The sequence below is a fragment of the Colobus angolensis genome, unplaced genomic scaffold (genome assembly GCF_000951035.1).
Source record: "Colobus angolensis palliatus isolate OR3802 unplaced genomic scaffold, Cang.pa_1.0 Scaffold148, whole genome shotgun sequence".
Classification (NCBI taxonomy): Eukaryota; Metazoa; Chordata; class Mammalia; order Primates; family Cercopithecidae; genus Colobus; species Colobus angolensis.
The window spans coordinates 3,292,660-3,320,057 of NW_012114577.1; the positions used below are offsets into that span (position 1 = coordinate 3,292,660).

General features: G+C 37.1%; 1 protein-coding gene across 1 annotated transcript in view; it reads right to left on the reverse strand.

Annotated features, from left to right (window-relative positions):
* Positions 1 to 27,398, reverse strand: part of ARID4B (AT rich interactive domain 4B (RBP1-like)) — a 165,344-nt gene that overhangs the window by 65,740 nt on the left and 72,206 nt on the right. Inside the window, exons 4-10 of the mRNA XM_011935756.1 lie at positions 26,623 to 26,688; positions 25,118 to 25,208; positions 22,281 to 22,360; positions 16,135 to 16,226; positions 10,054 to 10,192; positions 3,921 to 4,000; positions 687 to 763 (exon numbers count right to left, since the gene is read on the reverse strand). Coding sequence (XP_011791146.1) covers positions 687 to 763; positions 3,921 to 4,000; positions 10,054 to 10,192; positions 16,135 to 16,226; positions 22,281 to 22,360; positions 25,118 to 25,208; positions 26,623 to 26,688 — 625 coding nt within the window. The remainder of the gene's footprint in view (positions 1 to 686; positions 764 to 3,920; positions 4,001 to 10,053; positions 10,193 to 16,134; positions 16,227 to 22,280; positions 22,361 to 25,117; positions 25,209 to 26,622; positions 26,689 to 27,398) is intronic.

Sequence of the window (27,398 nt, forward strand, 5' to 3'; positions counted from 1 at the left end):
CTGCAGCCTGGGCGACAGAGCGAGACTCTGTCTCAAAAAAAAAAAAAAACCAAAGTTACTTTGATTCCTTTCTTCTACCATTCCCAGAAACCAGTATTTTATTTACCAGGAAAAACCAGATTATAGGAATAGCTGACTACATAGTTCTCTCCCATTATTCTAGATTATTATGCCTGACTATAAGCTCAAAAAAAAAAAGAAAAAAAAGGAAACTTATGGCTGGGCATAGTGGCTCATGCCTGTAATTCTAACACGTTGGGAGGCCAAGGCGGGTGGACTGCCTGAGCTCAGGAGTTCAAGACCAGCCTAGGCAACACGGTGAAACCCCATCTCTATTAAAATAACAAAAAATTAGCCAAGCATGGCAGCATGTGGCTTAGTCCCAGTTACTCAGGAGGCTGAGGCAACAGAATTGCTTGAACCCGGGAGGCAGAGGTCGCGGTGAGCCGAGATTGCGCCATACTCCAGCCTGGGCAACAGAGCAAGACTCTGTCTCCAGAAAAAAAAAAGGAAACTTATAACACAGAAGACACATGGGTTTATAAAAATAAAGGTCACAAGGAACCAAATATAACCATAAGAACGTAATTTTAAAAAAAATTTTAAAGAGCAAAAAAAAATTTAATCTTCAAAAACACTTTAGCAGTTTTTACAGTACTTGTAATTTATTCCAAGATTATCCTTACCTTGTTTTAATACAGCATCAGGCTTTGGTGCAGTGTCACTAGTAATTTCATGGACATCTTTTCTTGGAACTGAAGTACTATATATTATTTTTAATTACAAAAGAAGAAAAAAGCCCAAAATATGACTGAGATTAATTAAGAATCCAGATGATTACATGTCACAGAAAGATACTGAAAATATGAGAATGTTGACATTTACAATAAAAGTGATTGCACACAGAGCAGCAAGTCAAAAATAACATAAAAGACAGGATGTTAAAATATGTAATCATCTACAGAAGGATCCTACCATAAGAGATACTTTATAAACACCAATGTGTTCCCAAATACCAGAGTCCCCTGCCTAAATGCAACACTGAAAATTATTTTGATTTTGTTTTTTTTTTTTTGAGACAGGGTCTCACTCTGTCATCCAGAATGGAGCGCAGTGGCACAATCTTGGCTCACCACAACCTCTACCTCTACTTCCCAGGCTCAAGTGGATTCTCCTGCCTCAGCCTCCCGAGTAGCTGGGATTACAGGCACATGCCACTACCACCCAGCTAATTTGTGTATTTTTAGTAGAGACAGGGTTTCACCATGTTGGACAGGCTGGTCTTGAACTCCTGACCTCAACTGATCCACTCACCTTGGCCTCCCACAGTGCTGGGATGATCGGCATGAACCACCATGCCCGGCTAAAAATGATTTATGGCAATATAATGATAAAATATTTGGGGACAGGCATGGTGATTCATGCCTGTAATCCCAACACTTTGGGAGGCCAAGGTGGGAGGACTGCTTCATGCCAAAGTTCAAGACCAGGATGGGTAACATAGTGAGACCCAGTCTCCACAGACAAACTAAAAACGTAAGAAAAGAATTAGCCAGGAGTGGTGGCATGTGCCTATAGTCCCCGCTACTCGGGAGGCTGAGGCAGGGAGCTGAGCTGGAAACCCAGTGCAGGGTTACAGTAAGCTATGATCGTGCCACTGCACTCTAGAGTAGGCAACAGAGCAAGATCCCATCTCTTAAAAACAAAAGCTGAGCTGGGTGCAGTGGTTCACACCTGTAATCCCAGCACTCTGGGAAACCGAAGCGGGTGGATCACCTGAGGTCAGGAGTTCAAAATACAAAAATACAAAATTAGCTGGGCATGGTGGTGCGTGACTGTAGTCCCACCTACTCGAGAAGTTGAGGCACGAGAATCGCTTGAACGAGGCAGAGGTTGCAGTGAGCTGAGACTGCGCCATTGCACTCCAGCCTGGGCAACAAGAGTGAAACGCCGTATCAAAAAAATTAAATAAATAAAGGTTGGACACCGTGGCTCACAACTGTAATCCCAACACTTTGGGGGGCCAAAGTGGGCAGATCACTTGAGCTCAGGAGTTCAAGAACAGCCTGGGCAACATGGCAAAAAAAAACTTACAAAAATTTGCCGAGCATGGTGGCACACACCTGTAGTTCTAGCTACTTGGGAGGTTGCCAGAATACTACAGTTGCAGTTGCCACACTGTACATCAGATCCTGTACGTTTTATTCATCTTACAAATAAAAGTTTGTGTCCTTTTACTAACGTTTTCCCATTTTCCCTACCCCCCAACAATTTAATATCAAGTCAGTATTCAATTTCAGTGCTCAAATTCCTCCGATTATCTCAATTTTGTTAAAGTGGGTTCTACATATTGTTTTTTGTTGTTGTTTTTTTGAGATGGAGTCTTGTTCTTGTCACCCAGGCTAGAGCGCAGTGGCATTATTTCTGCTCACTGCACCCTCCATCTCCCAGGTTCAAGTGATTTTCCTGCCTCAGACTCCTGAGTAGCTGGGATTACAGGTGCCCACCACCATGCCTGGCTAATTTTGTATTTTCAGTAGAGACGGAGTTTCGCCATGTTGGCCAGGCTGGTCTGGAACTCCTGACCTCGTGATCTGCCTGCTCAGGCCTCCCAAAGTGCTGGGATTACAGGTGTGAGCCACCGTGCCCAGCCTACATACTGTTTTTGAAGCTAACTTTTCAGACTGGGTGCAGAGACTCACGGCTGTAATCTCAGCACTTTGGGAGGCCAGGACATGTGGATCGCTTGAGCTGAGGAGTTCGATACCAGCCTAGTCAACATGGTGAAACCCTATCACTACAAAAAAATACAAAAATAGCCAGGTGTAGTCCCAGCTACTCAAGAGAAGTTGAGGTGAAGGATCACCTGAGCCCAAAGGGTCATGGCTGCAGTGAGCCGTGATCATGTCACTGCACTCCAGCCTGGGTGAAAGAGTGAGACTCTCACCAAAAAAAAAAAAATCCATAAAATTAATTAATTAAAGATAAAAATACCTTTCCCGAACTTGAAAATTCAAACACCAAATCTTAAAACATAATAAACTTTTCAAGGTATTTACACCCAATATAATTCTGTATAAAATATCTGGCTTCTCTAGTCATATAATTCTTAAAGAAAAATAAATCATTTTTTTAACCCTTACCATCCATATACAAGTAACCCATTTTAATCCTCAGACTACTGAAAAAGTTGAATATTATCTAACAGGTATCACTACAACCATTAGACATAACTAGTAGAAGAATCAGAAATTCCTAATTAGACCATCAAGAACAAACCCTAAGGAAATAATGTCAATAAATACATCAACAGGCCGGGCGCGATGGCTCACGCCTATAATCAGCACTTTGGGAGGCTGAGGTAGGCAGCTCACGAGGTCAGGAGCTCGAGACCAGCCTGGACAACATAGTGAAACCCCATCTCTACTAAAAATATAAAAATTAGCCGGGTGTGGTGGCATGCACCTATAGTCCCAGTTACTCAGGAGGCTGAGGCAGGAGAATAGCTTGAACCCAGGAGGCGGAGGTTGCAGTGAGTGGAAATTGCACCACTGCACTCCAGCCTGGGTGACAGAGTGAGACTCCGTCTCAAAAAACAAAACAAAACAAAAAAATCAATAAAGTAATAAATATGCTAGATATGGCAAATTTGCCTCAAATAACCAGTGATTATGTGGACAAATGTTGACAAATTAGACAGTACTGGGTGTTGAGTTTGGAAAAGATTACCAAAATGAGCAAGGAAAAACATACTACAAGACTACAACACATTAAGATAATATGAAAAACAGTCACTCTGAAACATTCTATATGATGAAAAATAAAAGCCTAAGGTAACGAATCAATCATTTAACATCCTAATTCAAAATAACAGCATATATTTATAAACTGGTTTTTCAAACCAAGTAAATTATACTTACAATTTTCCATCTTTGAAAGATCGAACAAGAATATTGTCCTTTTTTACAGCAATCTCATCACTACAATCAGGACAAACCACCTTTTAAGAAAAAGGGTGAAGCTATTATAACTAAAAGAACTCATAGTTATGTAAGTACCTACTATTTAAATCCTTTTAAAAAGTGTAAGCTTGAAGTTGAAAAACTAATTTTAGTTTGAGGGTAAACAGGTACACACATATGGGAGCACACACAAGTAATTTTAAATTGGTATCCTACATCCTTCCAGCTGCCTGGATAATCTAGATTCTTTTTGGCATAGACACGGCATTGAAAGCAGAAGTACAGCTATGACTAGGATGAAGCTGTGGACGAAGTTCTAGTCAGAAATAGAAAAAAGGTACAGCTAGATCCTTAACTGAAGGGATACATCATGGCTAAGAGAAAAACAATGGTCCAGAATTTCCAGAGTCTTGTAGGCTATATTAATTCTTAGGATAACATCTAACACCTTTGTTGAAAGAATCTGAAACCAGACAATGTGATAAAAGATTTTCCTTTTAAAAATCTACTTTGGCTGCTATGAAGAAAATGGACCATGCAAAGGTAACTGTGCAAAGAGACTAAGCTATTGTGATCATCTGAGTAAGAGGTGGTGGCTTGGATGTAAAGTGGTGGCAACGGGAAATTAAAGGGATGAGAAATATCCAAGATAATGAGGGAAGTAGAAAGATGAACAAGAAGAGGATGCTTAGTTTTCTGCCTTGTGCAAATAGGTAGATGACAGGGTTATTCATTGTGAAAGAAAAACAAAAAAGGGCCAAGTTTGTGCAAGAGAGAAGGGATAAGAAGAGGAGTTTTGGGACTATTAAGTTTTAGGTGGCTAAAAGACATCCAAATGAAGACAGTGAACAGAAAAATCAGGTCTGGAGCAGAGCGTAGAGGACTGGACTCAAGGATATTAATTTGAGAGTCCACAGACTAAATATCAGGGGTCTAAAACTTGGGGCTTGTGAGCCAAATCCACTCATTACTTTTTTCTGATGAGCTAAGGATTTTGAAAACTGCACATGTGATAGCTTTGGCCAGTGATGACACTGGTGTATGAGTAAGTGGGCTCACTGTCCAGTTCTACCACAGGAATGACAACATGCATTTTATCCCATTCACCCGTGTATGTTATTTTCTTGGTCATTTTGATTATCTCTTTGTTATCTCTGCAAGTGAAGCTTTAGAAGGGGATGAGATCACCCTAAAGAAAATACAGCGATACATTCTGAATCCTGAATTACAGCTTGAAAGGGTGATTAGAAGTGGAGAACTTGGTGAAAAAAACTGAAAAGCAGAACTGCATCACCCATGGAATCTAAGATTTTCCCCTCTTAAAATGAAATTGAATAATAAAATAAAAAATTGAGACTAGAGAATAAGTCTCAATCAGGATTAAACAATACTACTTGTATTAATAAGCTCAGCACAGTCCTAGTCAGGGTAAATACTCAGTGCATGGTAGTTATTTATAAAATGTTCCTGGGACTATGTAGTTGTTTCCTTTTTCTTCTTCTTCTTCTTCTTTTTTTTTTTTTTTTTTTGAGACAAGGTCTCACTCTGTGCAGTGGTGTGATCACGACTCAATGCAAACTCAACCTCCCAGGGTTCAATCGATCCTCCCACCTCAGTCTCCCAAGTAGCTGGGACTATAGGCATAGGCCACCAAACCCAGTTAACTGTTTTCTTAGGACGTTACTAAAACACTTTGAATTTACTCGATTTATAAAAATAATTTAAAAATTAGAAACACAATATTATTTGTGTGATTACATCAAGATTGGTCAATTTAGAACATAATTTTTCAGTGTAGTTACCAAAAATTATCCATCACGGTCCAATGGATCTCAATTTTGGGAGGGGATAACATACATCAATAATTCTAAGAATTTAAAAACAAAAATGAGGCCGGGCGCGGTGGCTCAAGCCTGTAATCCCAGCCCTTTGGGAGGCCAAGACAGGCGGGATCACGAGGTCAGGAGATTGAGACCATCCTGGCTAACACGGTGAAACCCTGTCTCTACTAAAAAATACAAAAAAACTAGCCAGGCGAGGTGGCGGGCACCTGTAGTCCCAGCTACTCGGGAGGCTGAGGCAGGAGAATGGCTTAAACCCGGGAGGCGGAGCTTGCAGTGAGCAGAGATTCGGCCACTGCACTCCAGCCTGGGCGACAGAGCGAAACTCCGTCTCAAAAAAAAATGAAATGGTTGACTAAACAGATTACTAACCTTTCAATATTAAAAATCCTTAGATATTTTTATTTTCATCAAAGAAATTATTAAGTGATTACGGTGTGACAAGCTTAAAGTAGTAACAAAATATTAACATTAAAAAATTTAATGTTCCTATTGAGAAAAAGACTTAGAAAACAGTTGTGTGTGTGTGTGTGTGTGTGTGTGTTCAAGATGGGGTTTTGCTGTCACTTAGGCCGGAGTGCTATGGCATGGTCTCAGCTCACTGCAACCTCCACCTCCCATGTTCAAGCAATTCTCCTGCCTCAGCTTCCCAAGTAGCTGGGATTACAGGCGCCTGCCATCATGTTTGGCTAATTTTTGTACTTCAGTAAAGACGGGGTTTCACCATGTTTGCCAGGCTGGTCTCGAACTCCTGACATCAAGTGATCTGCCCGCCTCGGCCTCCCAAAGTGCTGGGATTACAGGCGTGAGCCGCTGCGCCCAGCCAGCAAAACTGTTTTATAAAATATAAAACTTGCTCTGTCACCCAGGTTGGAATGCAGTGGCGCAATCTCAGATCACTGCAGCTTCTGCCTCCCAGGTTCAAGCGATTCTCCTGCCTCAGCCTCCAAAGTAGCTGGGACTACAAGCACATGCCACCATGCCCTGCAAATTTTTGTACTTTTAGTAGAGAAGGGGTTTCACTATGTTGACCAGGCTGGTCTTGAACTCCTGACCTCATGTTATCTCCCTGCCTCCGTCTCCCAAAGTGCTGGGACTGCAGGTGTGAGCCACCACAGCCGGCCTTAAAACATACTTTCAAAAGAAGTTCTCACAAAGAATCCTAGGGCTTTAGGAAGAAATAAATAATCGCATACACAGATGCTTTTTTTCAGCTTAATAATTAACCCAAAGTGTGGCAACTTACTTAACTCTGCTAATAGTTTCCTTATCTCCAAATGGGGATAAATAATAATACCTATTTCATAATAAGTGCTAGCACACTCCCTGTACATATAGGTATCCACTGAATGTTGGATGGATACACACGAATGTACAAAGGTATAATAAAATATTTATATTTATTAAAACAAATAATTGTCCTCATTTTTCATTATCACTACAAGAGCTGACATTTACTGGATACTTAATTTGTGCCGAACACTGAACTAAGCAGTGGAGATAAAGAAATAAAACATGTTCACGTAAATGGACATCACAAGTAGAAAACAGTACAAAGATAGTTCTGTTTCTTTTTCATCTGAGAACATGGTTACCTAGTTTAGCATAAAAACCACAAATATACAAAAGAGTTTATACATATTATGGACATAGGTTTTCATACAAATACATAAAAACAAAGAATAGTGTTTTAATCCCATTTCTAAGTTTCTGCAATTGTTAGTCAATGAGCAGGAAAATGAGAGAATGAGAATAAAGAGTTAGCAGATTCTCAACCACAAATTGTTGAGAAAAGTTTATTAATCATCACCGGGTGCTGTGGCTCACGCCTGTAATCCCAACACTTTGGGAGGCTGAGGCGGGCAGATCACCTGAGGTCAGGAGTTGGAGACAAGCCTGACCAACCTGGAGAAACCCCGTCTCTACTAAAAATACAAAATTAGCCAGGCGTAGTGGCTTGTAATACCAGCTACTCAGAAAGGCTGAGGCAGGAGAACTACTTGAACCTGGGAGGCAGAGGTTGCAGTGAGCCGAGATTGCCCCACTGCACTCTAGCCTGGGCAACAAGAATGAAACTCCATCTCAAAAAAAAATAAGTTTATTGATACAAGAACAAAAAACCTCCACACCACTAAATGAGTCTATCCTTGTAAAATATTTTGAACAGCACTTGGTATATGATAAATGCATACTTAACAAATATGTGTTAGCCTTGAGAACACAAAAATTTTATTAAATGTCATTAACAGAAGAGAAAAAGCATTAGAGGATAATTTGGCTAATTATTTGTAGTAAGGAAGTGAGAACATACAAAACAGAAACAGAGAATAATTTTTGACCCATTCTGTCTCTCAATATTTGAGAACAAATTAGTTGTCAGACAAGAGGAGAAGAGTACTTTCAAAGTGTCTTTTGTTTATCAGTGGATCTTAAGTTTATAGCCTATTAAATTTGAAGTGGGGGGAGGACATATTTGTAAAAGATGCGGGCTGGCCTCAGTAGCCTCCATCTGTAATTCTAGCACTCTGAGAGGCCAACATGGGAGGGTCACTTGAATCCAGGAGTTCAAGACTAGCCTAGGCAGCATAGGGAGACCTCGTATTTACAAAGTATTTAAAAATTAGCCAGGTGTGGTGGTCTCCACCTGTAGTGTTAGCTACTCAGGAGGCTGAGGTGGGAGAACTGCTTGAGCCCAGGAGGTCAAGGCCGCAGTGAGCCAGGATCGCACCACTGCACTCTAACCTGGGTAACGGAGTAAGCCTCTGTCTCCAGGAAAAAAAAAAAAAAAAAGTGGATCTCACTGTTTAATACAAATGACTCAATGGTCTTCAGATAAAGTTATCACAGGACAATTCAGACATATCAACATTTTAAAGAGTTCAAGATAATTCTTTGTTTCTTTTCTCTTTTTTTGAGAGGGAGTCTTGCTCTGTCACCCACACTGGAGTGCAGCGGTGTGATCTCGGCTCACCGCAACCTCCACCTCCTGGGTTCAAGCGATTCTCCCGCCTCAGCCTCCTGAGTAGCTGGGACTACAGGCATGTGCCACCACACCCAGCTAATTTTTTTGTATTTTTAGTAGAGACGGGGTTTTCCCTGTTGGCCAGGCTGGTGTCAAACTCCTGACCTCAGGGGATCTGCCCACCATGGCCTCCCAAAGTGCTAGGATTACAGGTGTCAGCCACCGCACCCCAGCCAAGATAATTCTTAAGAGATATTGATTATTAACTTCAGTCTCCTACTTGAAATTTAAAAGCTTAAGTGACTTATCCAATTATATCCTGTCCAGAAAAAAATGCATTCTTATTGCCACAGAGTTAAATCTTCATTAAAGTATGATATAGAGCTAATTATTAATTGAACCTCTATTTACTTTAAGAGCTACAAATTATTTTGTCTACCAAAAGATTATTTGAAAAGCAGCCTAGTTATGTCTGTGAAAGATGTTAGTATATGTTCCCTTTGTAAAAGTCAAAGAAAATGGTCTATACATGGCCCTTTCAACTTGATAAAGAAGCTAGTGGTTATGAAAAACAGAGAGATAAAAAGCTCAAAAGGCTTTCTGTCATCTGTCTCAACAGTTTGAAATACAAGAACTTGGGACAATCATGAGGATACTCCTGATAATAAATCCTGAGTACCTCCTCAGAATCACAAAAAGGCAATGTGAGAAAACAAGGGAAAAATGCAAAATATTCAACGTGGAATCTAAGGAGTTGCAATCTTTTGGAGAGAAAAACATTAAAAAGTAGGTAGAATTAAAAATCTACTGTAGAGAAAACTGAAGAGTGGGGTAATGTATAACTGCAGTCATGATTATATAGGGAGTACCCAAAAGGCAAGATTAAGATCAAGGATGGAAACACCCTGACTCATTAACTATGAAGAAAATGTCTAGTTATCCTTGTCAACCAATCAAGATTCTGTTGTGCTTTTGCAATCTAGACCTACGTGGACTTAGGAGCTTTAAAAGTTTGCATCATGAATTTTCTACAGAGAGAGAGAGAGAGAGAGAGAATTACACTTCCACATGGCTAAACCTCTAAGATTATCAAGATTTTGCCTTTCCTGAATGACTTCAAGAGTTCTTTGTATTCAAAGACAACATTAAAAGTAAGCTTAGTGTGAACTAAATAATGCTAAAAAATATCTCCTCATTTTGTACCTATGAAAAACATTAGTAAGAAAATTGTTTTCTGCATAAACTTATATAGTTTGAAATTAAACTCTTTTATAGTGAAGCTACTCACCAATGCAGGAAACCACAGTGCTTTCTTTTTATCCAAACTAATGTAATCTACACATACAACTTTGCCTAGTAGCTCATCAATCTGTTTCCTATCATCCTCATCTTCATCACTGGAGGATGATGAAGACTCTTCCTCTGGTCTAAGGAGAGAAAAAAATAAAATATTTCCGTTTATCCTCACAAATAAGCATGTCAATGATGAATATAGATATTCCCAAACTCTTACTACATTTCCTAAGACCTGCAAAATGGCTAATTTAAATCTTAAATCATTTTCTAAATTTCTAAAAAAATAACAGTAAGAGTTTATCATGAGAGGAAAGCACATCATTTTCCTAAAAATATTTCCGGTTTATTTAGTGCTACTGTAAAAAACTGAAGAGGAAGATCAGGACAAATAACTGGTTCCCAAATCCTCAAAAAGGTGGAGGCCCCATATTAAACATCCCAGTACTATACTAAAATATACACAATCCCAATCTCAAATTAAAGGAATTCTGGAGATAGTAATTCTACATCTCCAGTACAAAGTTAATTTTAAAAGGTAGGAGAGCAGACCTTTATTAACTGAGGTTAGGGTGGGAAGAGGAGGCAATCTGAAAAGAGATCACCACTGCTATCCATAACAACAAATACACACGAGTTAGGTATTCATAAAATGTCCAATAAGCTTCTTTTGTATGATGTTAAACACTTTCAAAATTAAAAGAAAAACTGAAAATCCTTTCAGTAACATTAAATATTGGACTAGTAAATTAGAAAGACAACTGTCAGAAGAAAAAGGAAGTATCTGAAACCATCAATTTGATGTCTGAGGAAAGTGTAGTAAAAAGAAAAACAAAACAAAAAGCTATTCCAATTTGAATCTGATTCTAATAAAGAATCGGCACCAAAGAAAATGCCCAGAATGAGTAAAGACTAGGAAATGTTTGACGGACAACAACATGCCCTTTTTAGAATGGCTATTATTGAACACCCACAAAGATAAAAGTGTTTTTCAGATAGTTTGCAATGATCAACTTCACTGACCAAAAAATGAAAACTGACAAACTATTAAAAAAACTTTAGACATGATTTACCTATTTGGTACACTGTCTAGTATACTCTCAATTTGTCTTTGAAGCCTTTCCAAAAGTATGACAAAGTAACTGTCATGCCTTTATATTTATATATTCCAATATAAATGTAAACAAAGTGAAAACTATTTTTTTCTTTTTTGAGATGGAGTCTAGCTCTGTCGCCAGGCTGGAGTGCAGTGGTGCCATCTCGGCTCACTGCAACCTCTGCCTCCTGGGTTTACGCCATTCTCCTGCCTCAGCCTCCTGAGTAGCTGGGACTACAGGAGACCGCCACCACACCCAGCTAATTTTTGTATTTTCAGTAGAGAAGGGGTTTCACCATGTCGGCCAGGATAGTCTCCATCTCCTGACCTCATGATCCACCCACCTCACCTCCCAAAGTGCTGGAAATACAGGCGTGAGTTACCCCACCTGGCCAAAAAAGTAAAAACTATTATAATAATATTAAGCTTTTTAAAGTGACATGGGGAATACCACCCCCTTGATTTCAGTGATCAGTCAAATAACTTAAAAATTGTTCCCTGGCAGAAACAATGCAAATCTTCAAAGCTTGCTATTGAATATAAGTATTGTACTCCCAGCACTCTGGGAGGCCGAGGCGGGTGGATCACCTGAGTCAGGAGTTCGAGACCAGCCTGGCCAAAATGGTGAAACCTTGTCTCTACTAAAAATACAACAATTAGCCAGGCGTGGTGTCGGGCGCCTGTAATCCCAGCCACTCCGGAGCGAAGGCTGAGGCAGGAGAACTGCCTGAACCCGGGAGGGGGAGGTTGCGGTGAGCCGATATCGCGCCACTGCACTCCAGCCTGGGTGACAGAGGATGACTCCGTCTCAAAAAAAAAAAAAAAAAAGATGTATTGTACTTCAATGGCACTTAAGGTCAATCTCTCCTTAGAAAGTAGGTAACAATAGGAAAACTCAACTACCTTTATACTAGTGGAGCATAAGACCCTACACATAGACATACAGCTTAGTACAGGAATGACAGTCCTCACAAGTCTGATTTCTACTTGATTTAGAAGAGCTTAAGAGTAGTGACTTTTTTAACTTTCTAATGACTACAGAACACAACCAAACTTAAAATCGTAAATTATTGCTTTTTCAAAGTAGCCACAGAAGACTCATTCAGCTAGGGGTTTATGAACACTCTATTATAAGTTAGCAGCTAGAAAGCTACAATGTCAGAGATAACATATATCAAAATCTGTACAACATTGGGAAAAGGGGGCTTTATTTGACTAACAAAGTTATCTGCATCCTTGTAAAAACTGTAACTTTTCTTAAGACTTAACAAGTGTTAAGATTTCAGATTTCACAGTATATCAAAAAGAAAAAACACTTTTGTTCAGCTAGCTGAAACGTCTATCCACCTTACATATAAAATCGCAAAGTTCCTGTCTAAAATCATCCCCTCTTTTAGACTAGATGCCACTTCCCCCTCACCTACTCAAGACTTTGTTCCACTTTATTCAACTTTACAACCCCTGCCCATCTACCTCTTTTCATCTTGCTCTTATTACCACAGCATTCACTTTTATCATACTATATAATTTACTTATTTATGTTTATTCTTTTCTTCCACAACAAGTATGTGAACCCAATGTTTAATTCACTATCTCCTCCCCTGAGAGAATGTAAGCTCTAAAGTTGAAGATTTTTTAAGTATTTTTTTTTTGTTTATTGATATATCTCAAGTACCTGAACAATGCTTGGCACAATATAGATACTCAATAAACACTTGTTCATAAAATAAAGTAAAAATACTTTTTTTTTTTTTACTATGCTATTTCTGATTTTTTTCTAAAATCACAAAATGTATACAATCAGTGTAAACCATACTATTATACATGAAGCTCTTTAACTTTTCCTTTTAGAGGAGCTTAGCCAGAAAACTGTTTACACAGACAAGTACTCAATAAACTAATGAAGTAAAATTAATGAGCATCCAAAATATTTTACAGGAGCAAAGACAGAGCAAGCAGAGAGTCTGCTTGATTTTGATTCATTTCTGACATTGCTATTTCTTTGGTGACAAGGTATTTGGAGAGCCACAACAAAATAATGCACTGTCTCTATGAAATAAAATCTGATGATATCACTAGAAATAAAGTTAATTACACAGAAATTTTTACCATAATATTCTAACAGCCAATCACTTAAAACTGATCACACTCACTATTAACTCTAATTAGTTGTAAATCAAGAAAGACGAACTTTAGACAAGACATGGGCCAAGGAATACCAAATAATGATACAAATTGAGCAAAAACAAGAGGCTTAACCTTTGACATGCAATTCTGATTCTTTTTTATTTCAGGCAAATCAGTTTACTCAGTTTCAAACTCTGTAAACTGAAATGTTCTATTAGTATCTAGAAAACTGACAATGTATATACCTTCTTAGACATTAAAACACACAGAACCTATGTACGCTTAACTATAAATGGGTTTTAATTTTTTTCTCAATTGTTATCAAGGAGGAAATGAATCAAATTCTCAAAATAAAGTGGCAAAATAAAAAGATCTTCTGGAATTAGATAGTGATGATAGTTACACAATTTTATGAATATACTAAAAACCACTAAACTGTACACTTTAAAAGGGTGAATTATTGGATGTAAATCTACAGATTAAAACATATAACAAGAGTAAATTTTATGATATGTGAATAATAAACTAATTTAAACGTGTTCAGATCTGCAGGCCTGTATTTAAACAGAAAGTATAAACCAGGTATTGGGTAAATCTTAGCACTGTTACTGGGTAAAATCTATACTCATAAATAATCCCTTATTAACAAGATTCATTGTAAACCTTATGCTTTATCTTTTTTCTGAAGGGAGAAAAAATAATAGCAAATAGACTGCTTTCCTATTGTAGCAGTTGCACATAAACTTCTGCCAGATTATTGGAAAACAACTTCAAGAGGAGAGGGACAAACAAATATTTCCATAATTCCAGGTATTCTATTCTTCTGGATGACTTAAACACAACCGCTGCAAACAATGGGTAAATTATAAGGAGAAAATTCAATCCAGTAATACATTGATTAAAAGAATCAATAACTTGCTTTAAAAAAATAAGCTAGAGGATGATAATCATTAAAAAAAGAAAATACTTGAACTTACTAGGATTAAAGGTAGAATATACTGAAACTCAATTTAATGGAAGATGTTAAAAGTAATCAATTTTGGAATAACTAGGGATAGATTAATTGAGACACGGAATAACAGCTGCTAAAAGAAAACAAATTTGGTGATACATCACTCCAACAACGAAGTCCTGGGAATCCTAAGAAGAGATAACTTTATATATTTTTGTACAAAAATACATTTTAAATGGCAATCTGAGACCACAGCAAAGACTTTTTTCAATGGAGTAATGGAAGAGGAAATGAAGGTCAGATGAATGCCCTTAAGATTCAGGTTTAAGACTTTGTTTCAGAAAATCACTCTGAAGAAAGGAGAGAAAGAACTTTAAGGAAATGTAATTAAGGAGATGGGCATTTCGAACTGTAGTACTTGCCTGTAATGCTTACACACCAAGGCTTAAAACGCCAAGCAAGAATAACATTATCAGGTTCCTTGGCAGTGGGAATGACTGACCATGGTAGAGAGGGGGAAGGAAGAGCAAGCAAAACAAGATTACAGACGGAGAGGTCTTCATTCCTACACTAGTAATTCTCAACCTTTGGTCTGCATTCACACTTTGCACATGTATAACACAATCTCCACAGCAAATCTCTCATTACACATAGAGATTCTCAACAGGAAAATCACTAACTTAGAATGTTTGCTGGAGTCTTTAGAAAGCAAAGATCAACTTATTCAGTAACAAATGCATGCTTTGTTCTCATATTCACAAAACGGACACCTCAACTAAGAAACATCTAACAGTTGGGGAACGATAGAAGAGGAAATAAAAACTAACTGACTTTTTAACAGATTATAATTTTTGGTCATATCTGCAGGTCAATATTATGTAATATTGCACAATAAATTCATTTGTAAACTTGTTTCCACTTTAGGATGATATGTGTAAAATCGTAAAACTATGTCTAAATACTAGATGTAATCTTTTCAAAATTAAAAAAAACTTATTGACAAGAGACTATTTTTCCTATATTATATATAACAATGTAGACATTTTTTTAAGTTCGAATAATGCAGCAAGAACCAGGCCTACTTGTCAGACATAAACACCAGGAAGCAGAATTTTTATATTTACATGTAAACACATTTTCATATATAAATGAAATTATGTTACATACTGGTATTGCACCATGAAATTTTTCATGTCAATATATGATGTTGATTATGTAGTACTTACATAACATTTACTCTATAAACACTTTAAGGATATGAATTCACTTAATTTTCACAACAACACTAAGAGATAGGTAATATTATTATCCCAATTTTATAGATAAGAATTGAGGTATGAAAAGATTAAGTAAACATCCCAAGATCACACAGCAAGTAAGTGGCAGAGCCAGGATTCAAACCCAGACCAACTGGCTCCACAGTTCATACTACGCCAGAGAATTGGGTTTAGAGGGGAGAGAAACATGTCTGGTTTCAAGGAAAGTGTGGGGAGACACAAAATGGTTCATATAAAGGTTTAAGCATTTTTGTTGAGAATTAAGGCATGGACGAGACAGTTATGGGGAAGGGAGGCATGGAGACCAAAAGTAATAGCATGAATAAAAGCATGATATTAGCAAACAAGCGATGTATTCAGGAATTATTGACTGGTTTCATTTTGACTACAGCATCAAGATAACATGCAGTGAGAAACTGAAGGCAGATACAGCTGTTAAGTAAGGTTGGCTAAGCATGGAGAACCTCAATCACCCATGCTGAGGAGTCTGAAATTACTATTAGATCTGAAATTACTATTAGATCTGGTTAGCATTTTGCAAATTACAATTTTAAAATAACTATAAACAATACTAGAAGGAGAAATGAATTCAGGTTCAACTAACAGTTATGAAAATGGACTTACATATGATTAGATCTTCTTCCTCTATTTGTTTTCTTTCCTATGACTGGAGTGCCAAAATGCTCAGGGTTGGTGAGTGGGAGCTGGTCTAATGTCTGTGGGTAAGAACATAAACCCATCAAAAAATTACCACTTTGCAAGTGCCTTCTTTGCTTTAAATCAAATCAATTTAAGAATATGCTCAGATTTTGAAATTAAACTCTCCCCCCAGGGAAGCTAAAACACAGCTTTCCTAAAGATAGAAAATTCTAGTTTCAAAGATATTAGAATAAAGATGAATGAGCTCATTACTGGAAAAAAAAAGTGAAAAGAAATTTGGCTGCTCTCTCTAGATGATTCATTACCTATGTGAAAGTTGATAGGTATCTAAGAATGATTAAAATACAAAAGAAACACAGCTCCGTGGAAAGACAGATGTGAGAATTAAGAAATCTATTTGTAAGGTTAGGGCCAACTGCAGCTCCAATATTAATTTGTACATAGGGAATCATAATCCATAAAATAAAATTATTAATAAGTAAAATAAACAAAATTAATTATGAAGATAAAGCATCAATTGCATGAACAAAAAGCCTCAGAGTAAGTTATATTACTACTCTGCAAACATTTTCTGCAATAAACTTTTTAAATAAAATGTAACATTAATTTTACTTAATTTTTAAATTACATTTTATTTCTACATTTGAATTTTTTCCTTTCCTACGTTTTCTTAAGATTTTCCACAGTTTCAATTTCTTTCCTCATCCTAAGAAGAATCTTTCCTGTTATAAATGATTTCACAAACATCAGAGCAACTAGAGATTCCCAAGAAAACTGCCCAGATGAAAAAAAGGTGAGGAACTATTTAAGACAAAGAGACTTCTTAAAGTTACAAACCAGGGTGGTATAAGAAAGAGTGTCCATCAACTTAGAATTAAAGAGCAGGTATCTAAACTAACTAATGTAATTTCTTAAAAGAAATATTTAGGCTGGGCGCGGTGGCTCACGCCTGTAATCCCAACACTTTGGGAGGCCGAAGCAGGCAGATCACGAGGTCAGGAAATTGAGGCCATCCTGGTCAACATGGTGAAACCCTGTCTCTACTAAAAAGACAACAAAATTAGCCAGGTGTGGTGGCGGGCACCTGTAGTCCCAGTTGCTCAGGAGGCTGAGGCAGGAGAATGGCATGAGCCCAGGAGGCAGAGGCTGCAGTGAGCCAAGATCGCGCCACTGCACTCCAGCCTGGGGCAACAGAGCGAGACTGTGTCTCAAAAAATAAATAAATAAATAAATACATACATACATACATACATACATAAACAATTTAGACAATTTTGTTATAACTACAATGAACTAAACTGTGAAAAGATGAACCATATTAACAACCTTTTTTACATAATTCATTAGAACATATGTAAATGTGTTTAAGGTACATAGATGTATATATCTAACAATGAACAATATGATCAAGAAAAAAGGTACTAGCCATAAAAGATTAACTAAAGATTGATTCCTTCAAAAGACTGACAAAAACCATAACTTTCATAATCCTCATCAGGCAAAAAATCTAATCTTTTAAATTTAGTTTGTACAGAACCTAATCCTGTCCTTATGAACCTTAAATCAGGCATTTAAAAAATATTATTTGGGCTGGGCATGGTGGCTCACACCTATAATCCCAGAACTCTGGGAGGCCGAGGCAGGCGGATCACCTGAGATGGAGAATTGGAGACCAGCCTGACCAACATGGAGAAACTCCATCTCTATTAAAAATACAAAATTAGCCTGGCGTGGTGGCAGGTGCCTGTAATCCCAGCTACTCGGGAGGCTGAGGCAGGAGAATTGCTTGAACCTGGGAGGCAGAGGTTGCGGTGAGCCAAGATTGTACCATTGCACTCCAGCCTGGGCAACAAAAGCAAAATTCCATCTCAAAAAAAAAACAAAAAAAAATTATTTGGAGGCAAAAGTTGTCCTAAACTCAATATATACCAAGCAGAAACTCTTTTTATTGAAACAGAGTGTCACTCTATCATTCAGACTGGAGTGCAGTGGCGTGATCACTGCTCACTGCAGCCTCAACCTCCTAGGCTCAAGCGATCCTTCCACCTCAGCCTCCCAAGTAGCTGGGACCACAGGGGTGCACTACCACACCCAGCTAATTTTTGTATTTTTTTGTAGAGATGGGCTTTTGCCATGTTGTCCAGGCTGGTCTCAAACTCCTGGGCTCAAGCCATCTGCCCAACTCTGCCTCCCAAACATCTGGGATTACAGGCATAAGCCACCACACCGGGCCCAGAAAATCTAGATGTTGCCTGTCATTAACTCCTATGGTGAAACTTTCTATGTAATCTGAAATACTATTTTGGTAATACTGTATCACTATAGAGTATTACTAAATGACTATATTTGGTAAACAGGGAAAACAAATTAATCTGGATTCACTTTCTGCCAGGCAAACAGATGGATTAAATGTATGCTGTCCCCACAAAAAATTAAGGTTGCTCTCTTGAAAGCAGAAAAAAGAGAGAGAGATTTATATTACACACTTTGGTTTCTATTTTAAGTATCTGTTAGTCATTTCACTTGCTACAAGGAAAGAAAATTTCTAAAGAGTTGTTTAAGAATCACACATAGTAATTTTTAAATAAGAGACCACAGTCTCTCCCTAGTACGTAACAAGAAGAAACATAAGAAGCAGTATCTCTGTCCCTGCCTCAATGTCCAGGGGCATGTTTATTTCAAGGGACTGAAAAGACCTGGGGGGAGGGTAGAATTTGTCCCATCTTATACCCAAGAGCAAAAACCAGAGGCTTCTGAAAGCTGTATTAAAGGCACATAGAAAACTATGTAGGCCCAGAGGGAAAAAGTCTATGGCCCTATTACCTAAAATGGGCTGCAGAAAATATGGAACTGGGATTTTACCTAAACTTCTCTAGAGTTTTCAATTGCACGTAGTAAATACAAAGAAAGAATACCAGATAATTGGCCAGGCGTGGTGGCTCATGCCTGTAATCCCAGCACTCTGGGAGGCCAAGGTAGGAGGATCACTTGAGGCTAGGAGTTCAAGACCAGCCCGGCCGACATGGCAAAACCCCATCTCTACTAAAAACACAAAAATTAGTCAGGCGTGCTTGTGCATGCTTGTAGTCCCAGATGCTCAAGAGGCTGAGGCGTGAGAATCGCCTGAACCTGGGAGGCAGAGGTTACAGTAAGCCAAGATCATGCCAGCCACTGTACTCCAGTATGCGCGACAGAACAAGACTGTCTCCAAAAAAAAAACCAAATGATGAATCCACTTTTGTATAAAACTCAAAGTATGAATGGTCTTTAGAAATATCTAAACTGTCCTACAGATGTTAAGCAGCAGGTAACACACTCACTAAGCTGGTTATGGCTAAAACCAGTGGCTTCAGTGTTGGAATTTAAACTCACTGAGGCCGGGCGCGGGGTGGCTCAAGCCTGTAATCCCAGCACAGGCTTTGGGAGGCCGGGGTGGGTGGATCACAAGGTCAGGAGATCGAAACCCTCCTGGATGAAACGGTGAAACCCCGTCTCTACTAAAAATACAAAAAAATTAGCCAGGCGTGGAGGCAGGTGCCTGTAGTCCCAGCTACTCAGGAGGCTGAGGCAGGAGAATGGCGTGAACCCGGGAGGCGGAGCTTGCAGTGAGTTGAGATGGCACCACCGCACTCCAGCCTGGGCAACAGAGTGAGACGCCATCTCAAAAAATAAAATAAAACAAAACAAAACAAAATAAAATAAAATAATTTAAAAAATAAACTGACTGAAGTGCAACTATGATCTCTTTCCATGAATCTTGAATTTCAGTGTTTATGAAATGGGATTAATTTCAGTAGTTTATTAAACGGGATTAGTGACCCAAAATACTGCCAGTATGAAGTGGCTTTCCTCTTAAAGGACAATGTTATGACTACTACTACTAAATACTCTGAATGGTCTTTCAAAAACATTAAAACTTTTAAGACAATAAGAAAAATACCAAATAAAGAGAAAAGAACATACAGATGGTAGATTAAATTCCCCTATCGAGGTACACTCTGGACCACATCTTCATAGGGCTTACTACACTTAAATTTTAAAATGTTTGATTGTTTGATTAATGCTTTTTCTCCTCCAACAGACGGTAAGTATCCAAGGATAAGTTCCATGTTTACATGACTTGGCTTACCCTTTGTCCCGGTACCTAGCACTACACAGCTCCTGGCACATCAGAGGGGAGTTAAAGATTCACACACCAGTATTCTAATTTCCTTCTAGCAAAACAAAAATTAAAAGTACACACCTGCACAGACACACTAAAACTGAATCTCCTTGAAGAGATGAAGGATACACAGCCACTTGTTCATATTACCTTCAGCATTTAACCTACAACTGTCTTATGAACCATTCCAACTCAAAATTCTCCTGGTTAAAAAAAGTAACATTTTGGCTGTTTCTCTAGACTAAAAAAATAAAATGCGGACCTTCACTTAACAGGAGAAAAACCACGTCTTCAAGTCCTCATACTCACTGACTATACAGAAAGGAAATTAAAATAATTCCACAAACTCAGGGAGAATTCTGTACTTTATCACTATACTTGCCCCAAAGCTGTCTGTATTTACTATATGTTAACCTTCAATTTATTCCACACATATCTATTGAAGGCTTTTGTGTAGAAATTGCTAGGAAAAGGGGGGCCTATCAAGTGAGAAAAAAAGGATATTCCCCTAAAACAGCTTAAAATCTTACAGCGAAAATGAGAAAAGTTTTTTAAAAAAAAAAGACCCTAAAACAAGAATAAGCAAGAGAAGTGCAAAAGGACCAAAGGATAAAGAGATCCAATTTGGGTAGAGAGCTCACAAAAGACATCATGGAGAAGGAAGCATTTATAATGGCCTTCAACATAAGTGAGATTCCAACAAGAGGAAAGGAGTCAATAAAGTATGGACCATAGTCTGAAGATACCAAGCAGTCTAATAAGGCAGAAGTACAGGGAAGTGGTTGAATATGAGACTAAAGGGATAGGCTGGAATTATAAAACAGAGAACCTGTCCCAAATTCTAAATTTAAGTAGGAATTCAATCATTAAGAGAAGCAAAAAATTTTCAAAACAAAAACATAAAGTCTAATAGGTTAATAAGTAATATTAAAATTTCCCCAAAGAAACATTATTCCAAATAGTGACTAGAAAAAAGAAATAGCCTGGCCACACTGTGCATCAATGAATATCTGTAGACTGGATTAAATAACATGACACCATTTAGAGTAACGTCTATCTTTTAAATTCTGAACTGCAAGCGAGTTAGTTACAAAACTTTGTGAACCCTCTGTTCTTACTAACATCTTTCAATTTAAGGATATGGCTTTGGTGCTAGAAAGTGCTGGTTAGAAAAACAGCTCTAGCTATCCATTTATTAATCTGAAAGCTGGGGATAATAACAGTAACTACCTCATAATGTTGCAAATACAATAATGTATGTAAAGCACTTAGCAAAGTCCCTGGCAATTATAAGCACCTCATCTATTCATCCAACTAACACTTATGAAGTTCATACTTGGTGTCACACACTGTTACAGCAACTAGGAACAAAGCCCTAAAGAAGATATACAAAGTCCCTGCCCCTGTGACACATTCTAGTGAGGAAGGCAGACAATAAATAATTACGTACTCATATTTCAATGTTAGGGAATAAGAGCTAAATCAATCTAAAAGGATGATAGGGAATGGAAGGGACAATTTTAGGAAGGGCAGTCAGGCAAGAGGAGAGGGTATAATAATATCAGTTAATAGCAGTAGCGGTAGTTAAAGACTGTTGTATCAATACGTCCTTTATGACAACGATCAAGTAGATTACAAATCAGAAATCTGCTTTCTAGTTATTTACAAATTTTAAATCTATTTAAAAACTGCCTAAAGATAGTAATTAAAGCCCATTGTATTTTACCTGTGGACAAATACTAAAACACTTTACATAGACAAAAAAGAAGACAGAACCTGGTGCTCAAACACAGGACCTTAAACAGGTTTCACAGATTACATCATAATGGTACTGTGTATTAATGAACTTTCCTGATTAGGAAGTACGCTGACTGAGTTGAGAAAACAAAAATTTATTCCTCCCAATAAAAAATATTAAGACATGTTCATTTGTTAAATGATGACTTACTTCACTTTCAGCAAAATGCCTCTCTCCTTTCAGGCACAGTGAAGATCGTCTCAGTGTCTTCTCATCTCCATCATCGAAAACTATGAGAGGGAGTAAAAATGGAAGCTACTGAAGGATTTTTTCAAAGATCAAAGAGATGATATGTATTATAATTTTCTGAGTGCAAACAGATATACTATTTAAGACTATATCTGGAATTCAATTCACATTTTATGTTTTCTAGTAACTTCAAATATAGTTATTAGAGTAACTTATCCAATTTCTAGTGAAACGGAAACAACATATATGAAATGAAAATATCTTGTCTAAAACAGGACATACCAAATAAAAATAAGAAGTTGGTATTTCAAGAGGAAACCACTTAAATGCTAATTAACTCTTCTCAAAATGGTAAAGAAAAGCCAGGTTTTCCTACTGACAGATTTACCTAAGAAAGATTACAAATTTATGCAGTCAGACTGCCCCTTCAAAAAAATAACTGTATTTTCATTATTTAAGGTAAGGTTTCTCGCGCTTAGCACTGTCACTAGTGACATATCGCACCAGAAAATTCTCTGTTGTGGTAGGCTTGTCCTGTGCACTGCAGGATATTGAGCAGCACTCCTGGCCTCTACCCACTAGATGCCAGTAGCACCCCCTTACCAGCTGTGACAATCTAAAATGTTTCCAGGCATTGCCAAATGTTCCCTGGGGGGGTAAATTCATCCCAGTTGAAAATTACTGACTTAAAATACTAAAATGTCTACGAAAAGGTGATGGAAGTGTTAAGCAACTTGGTTGCAGTAATTATTTCACAATATATTTGCATATCAGATCATCATGTTACATATACATTTACATGATTTTGTCAATTATATCTCAGTAACATAGGGGAAAAATTTTAATAAAAATAAAGTACTTAAAACACCCCAGCAAAACCACCATAAGTTAACAGATATGGAATGTATGACTATTTTTGTATTATATGAATAAATTTGTGATATACATAAATCATTTGGGGATATGCTACATTCCTTAGAAATCATGGGAAGACAGTAACTCTGTTTTAAATAATGTTACCAGATCTCGATTTTAGAAATTACAGTTTCTGCCTATCTTACTAAAATTAGATTCTCTTCTTTCCTTTTCTTTTTCTGATGCTCAAAGGATCTCACATTTATTGAAAAATGATTAATGGTTAAAAGAAAGGCAATGCCCTTTCCTCACTGGCTGAACTAAAATTAGATTCTTGTATGTTACATAACAACTTACATTATGTGAGACTGGATAAATAATTTTCAGTACATCTTAAAATGATATAACTAAAATACACAACATAAGTGTCACATTTAGTAGACTATTACAACCAATCACCATCTATACTTACTACATAGAATTGCTCACAGTCTTCTCACTTACATAAAGTCAAATATTTCCTTATGCCTCAAAATCAAATAATTTTCCCTCTATTTTCACCAGGTTTTATTCTCACACCAAAAAAGTAAAAACAAAACTCACCTATTCTATCTGAAAGTTCTATCAAACTCTGAAATCACCAAACATATTACTAGGTGTTTACTGTCATCTCTGAGGTCACTGAATGGTAGGAATTGTTACCTTTAATAAATAATACTGGAATAAATGGCTATCAATCTAGGACAAATAGTTTTTAATCATTATTTTAGAACACTGGAAAAAATACATACTACTCTAGGTGAAATAAAAATCTATTTGTAGAACAAAAATAAAAACAAATTAAAAGTAAAAAAATTAGAAGAATACATTAGAAAATAGATTTATAACACTGATGAAAGGCTTTCTTAAGATTCAAAACTAAAATTACAAAATAAAAGGTGACCATACAAAAACTAACTACATGAAAATTAAAAGCAGAGATAAGAATAAAGCAACAGGAGAAACATATGTGTAACTGAAGTAGTAAACAGTTAATATCCAAAATATATAAAGAACACATGTCCTAAAAATAATAAAAAGATAAATCATCTCAAGAGAAAAAGGGAAAGAATAAAAGAGCCAGTAACTCAAAACAGAGAAAACACAAATGAAATTATGTTCCTTTCAATAAACATATGAAAAGATGTTCAATCTCACTAGTAATCATGGGAAGAGCATATTGAAACAAGATTGAGATATTACTTTATGTCCAAATTAGCAAAAAATTTTTTTAAATGACATAAAATCTGACAAGGACTGAGAAAACAGACAGTATCTTTTAGGAAGGCGGTTTTCATTAACTAATGAAGTTTTTAGAATATATTTTTCTGAAACCTCTATTTCTTAGTATGTACACTAAAGAAGTATTAGGATACAATAGGTATCCTAATTAAGTACCTAATTAGGTATAAAAAACATTCAATCCAGCATTTATTTTAATAGTAAGAAAACTGGCAACCTCATCAGTAAGAAAAAATAAACTAGCATATCAACTATTATAAAATATACTACTACTTTGTTTCCTGCTGGGAGCCATCTATATATACACAGTTAAAAGAAATTTCTGTTATAAAACAACATGAATATCCTTAACATTACTGAACTATAAACTTAAAAATAGGTAAGATGGGGAAAAAAAGAAATTTCTTTAAGATACACTTTGAAGTAAAAAAAAGCTAGAATTCCAACTGCATAATATATACATTAAATAATTTCAATTTTTGTTATATACACATACATATACTTTGGAAATAAATTTTTAAAAGATGTGGAAAGATAAAATCCAGTAACAGTAATAGTATCTAGGGTATTAAGAAGTGAATCCAGGAAATTCCATTTTATTCATATTAAGTTTTCTTTATGTAACTAAAAATACATTTTTAAAAGAAAATTTATTTTCTTACCTACAGTGTACCAACTCGCATCTGTTAGTTTATTGATAACAGCTTCCTGATACGCACCATCAAGATTCTTCACTTCCACAATAGCTCCTACCTAAAGTATTTTTAACATGTTAGAAAAACTTTTAAAAGGTAAATGAACAAACCAAAACCTGGGTTTTTCTTTCAATTGAGTGCATGATGGTGAAGAATAAAATGATTACTGACTTCATCATTTAAAAATGCCAGCAGTTGGCGTGAGCGCAGTGGCTCACGCCTGTAATTCCAGCACTTTGGGGGGCTGAGGCGGGTGGATCACTTGAGGTCAGGAGTTAAAGACCAGCCTGGCCAACATGGTGAAACCCCGTCTTTACCAAAAATACAAAAATTGGGCAGGCGTGGTGGCAGGTGCCTGTAATTCCAACTACCCAGGAGGCTGAGTCAGGAGAACTGCTTAAACCTGGGAAGTGGAGGTTGCAGCGAGCCGAGATCATGCCACTGCACTCCAGCCTAGGTGACAGAGCGAGACTCGGCCTCAAAAAAAAAAAAAAAAAAAATGGCCAGCAGTTTTACCCACCAATATTTTTGTACCATCAGTGAAAATGTTAACGTAGTAACAAAGGTAAATAATTCCTAAGTACTATTATAAAGTTTTACCTTTACAACCCCCTAGAAGAGTCCTGGGAACCCCCAGGGTCAGTAGATTACACTGTGAGTACCACCATCTGTGAAACTGACTGTCCTTACCCCGTATTTCCACACTTCTTTCAAGGAACCTCAGGAAGGAGGTTTAAATTTAAAAATTGCTCTGGGGTTTCCTTTTGGCCCTAAACCAGCCAAAGAGCACACAGTGGTTTACCCACACATTCTCTTTTAGCTTGCTCACTGGCAAAAAGTAAAATAGCATTTATTTCACTTGCCAATGAGGAAAAATGAATGCAAAGAAATAAAACTCTCCAGCTGTTAGTATGAAGGCTGATGACCCTTAAAAGATTTCATTTGCCAGTAGTGGCTCCAAAGAAGTAAGAACTCTGATTTTTGGTTTTCCAACTTTCTCACTTTTCAGATCATCGTTGAACTGACATCACTAATCCCTAGTTCATCATCTATTAATTTTGGAAAATCCATCATTTTAGTAGAGGAAATATGGCAGATTAAATAAATGTAGTCAATGCTTCTTTGATGCTCATTTTATTTCTGAATAAACTGTTTGGTTTTACTACCATATCAAGTATTATTTAATATTAAATCTTTTTTGTAAGAGGCAGCATCTCATGCTGTCCCCAAGTGCAGTGTGCACAATCATAACTTATTGCAACCTTGAACTCCTGGCCTCAAGCTATCCTCCCGCCTCAGCCTCCTTAGTCGCTGAGATTAAGTCTATGTTTTCTATTAGTCTTTTTAGAGAAAATTACATACTGAGTTTATCAAATCAATAACAAAATGGCCAATGAATTAAAAGAAAATTACCAAGTATAATTATTTTTTCCCAAACAATCATTAGAATTAACAATGAATACATGAATTACCTTTAGTGGGCCCTTTATGTGGTCATCCTGAACTTCCACTGTTGAAGAATCATGTCTAAATGTCACCTAGAGATTATAAGTTTAATTAGCCACTAAAAATAAACCAAGCAACACAAGCTCATCAATGCACCGATTATTCATTTGTATTAAAAGAAACATAAAATAATAGTTGCCTAGTTTATACATCCCAATTCCTAAGCAGATTAACTAAAACAAAAAATTATTTACAAACAACTGTCCAGATCATATCTCAGTTTTCAAAAATAAAAGTAATCAATGATAGCATATCTAAATTATTAGATGTTCCACATGTCATTCTTTTTTTTTTTTTTTCCTCCAACTTTTTTCTGTTTTTGATACACAATCTCACTCTGTCGCTCAGGTTGGAATGCCATAGCACAATCTTGGCTCACTGCTCAGGTTGGAATGCCATAGCACAATCTTGGCTCACTGCAACCTCCACCTCAGGGTTCAAGTGATTCTCCTGCCTCAACCTTTCAAGTAGCTAGGATTACAGGCACCTACCACCAGGCCAACTAATTTTTGTGTTTTTAATAGAGACAGGGTATCACCACGTTGGCCAGGCTGGTCTCAAACTCCTAAACTCAAGTGATCCACCTGCCTCGACCTACCAGAGTGCTGGGATTACAGGTGTGAGCCACCACGCCCGCTCCCACATATCATTCTTTATTTCAATACTATCAGTTATTAGTTTAGTTGTAAAACTGCTTTCCCTAAGAAATGAGAAAGAAAGATGTGGGGATTTTAGGCTATTA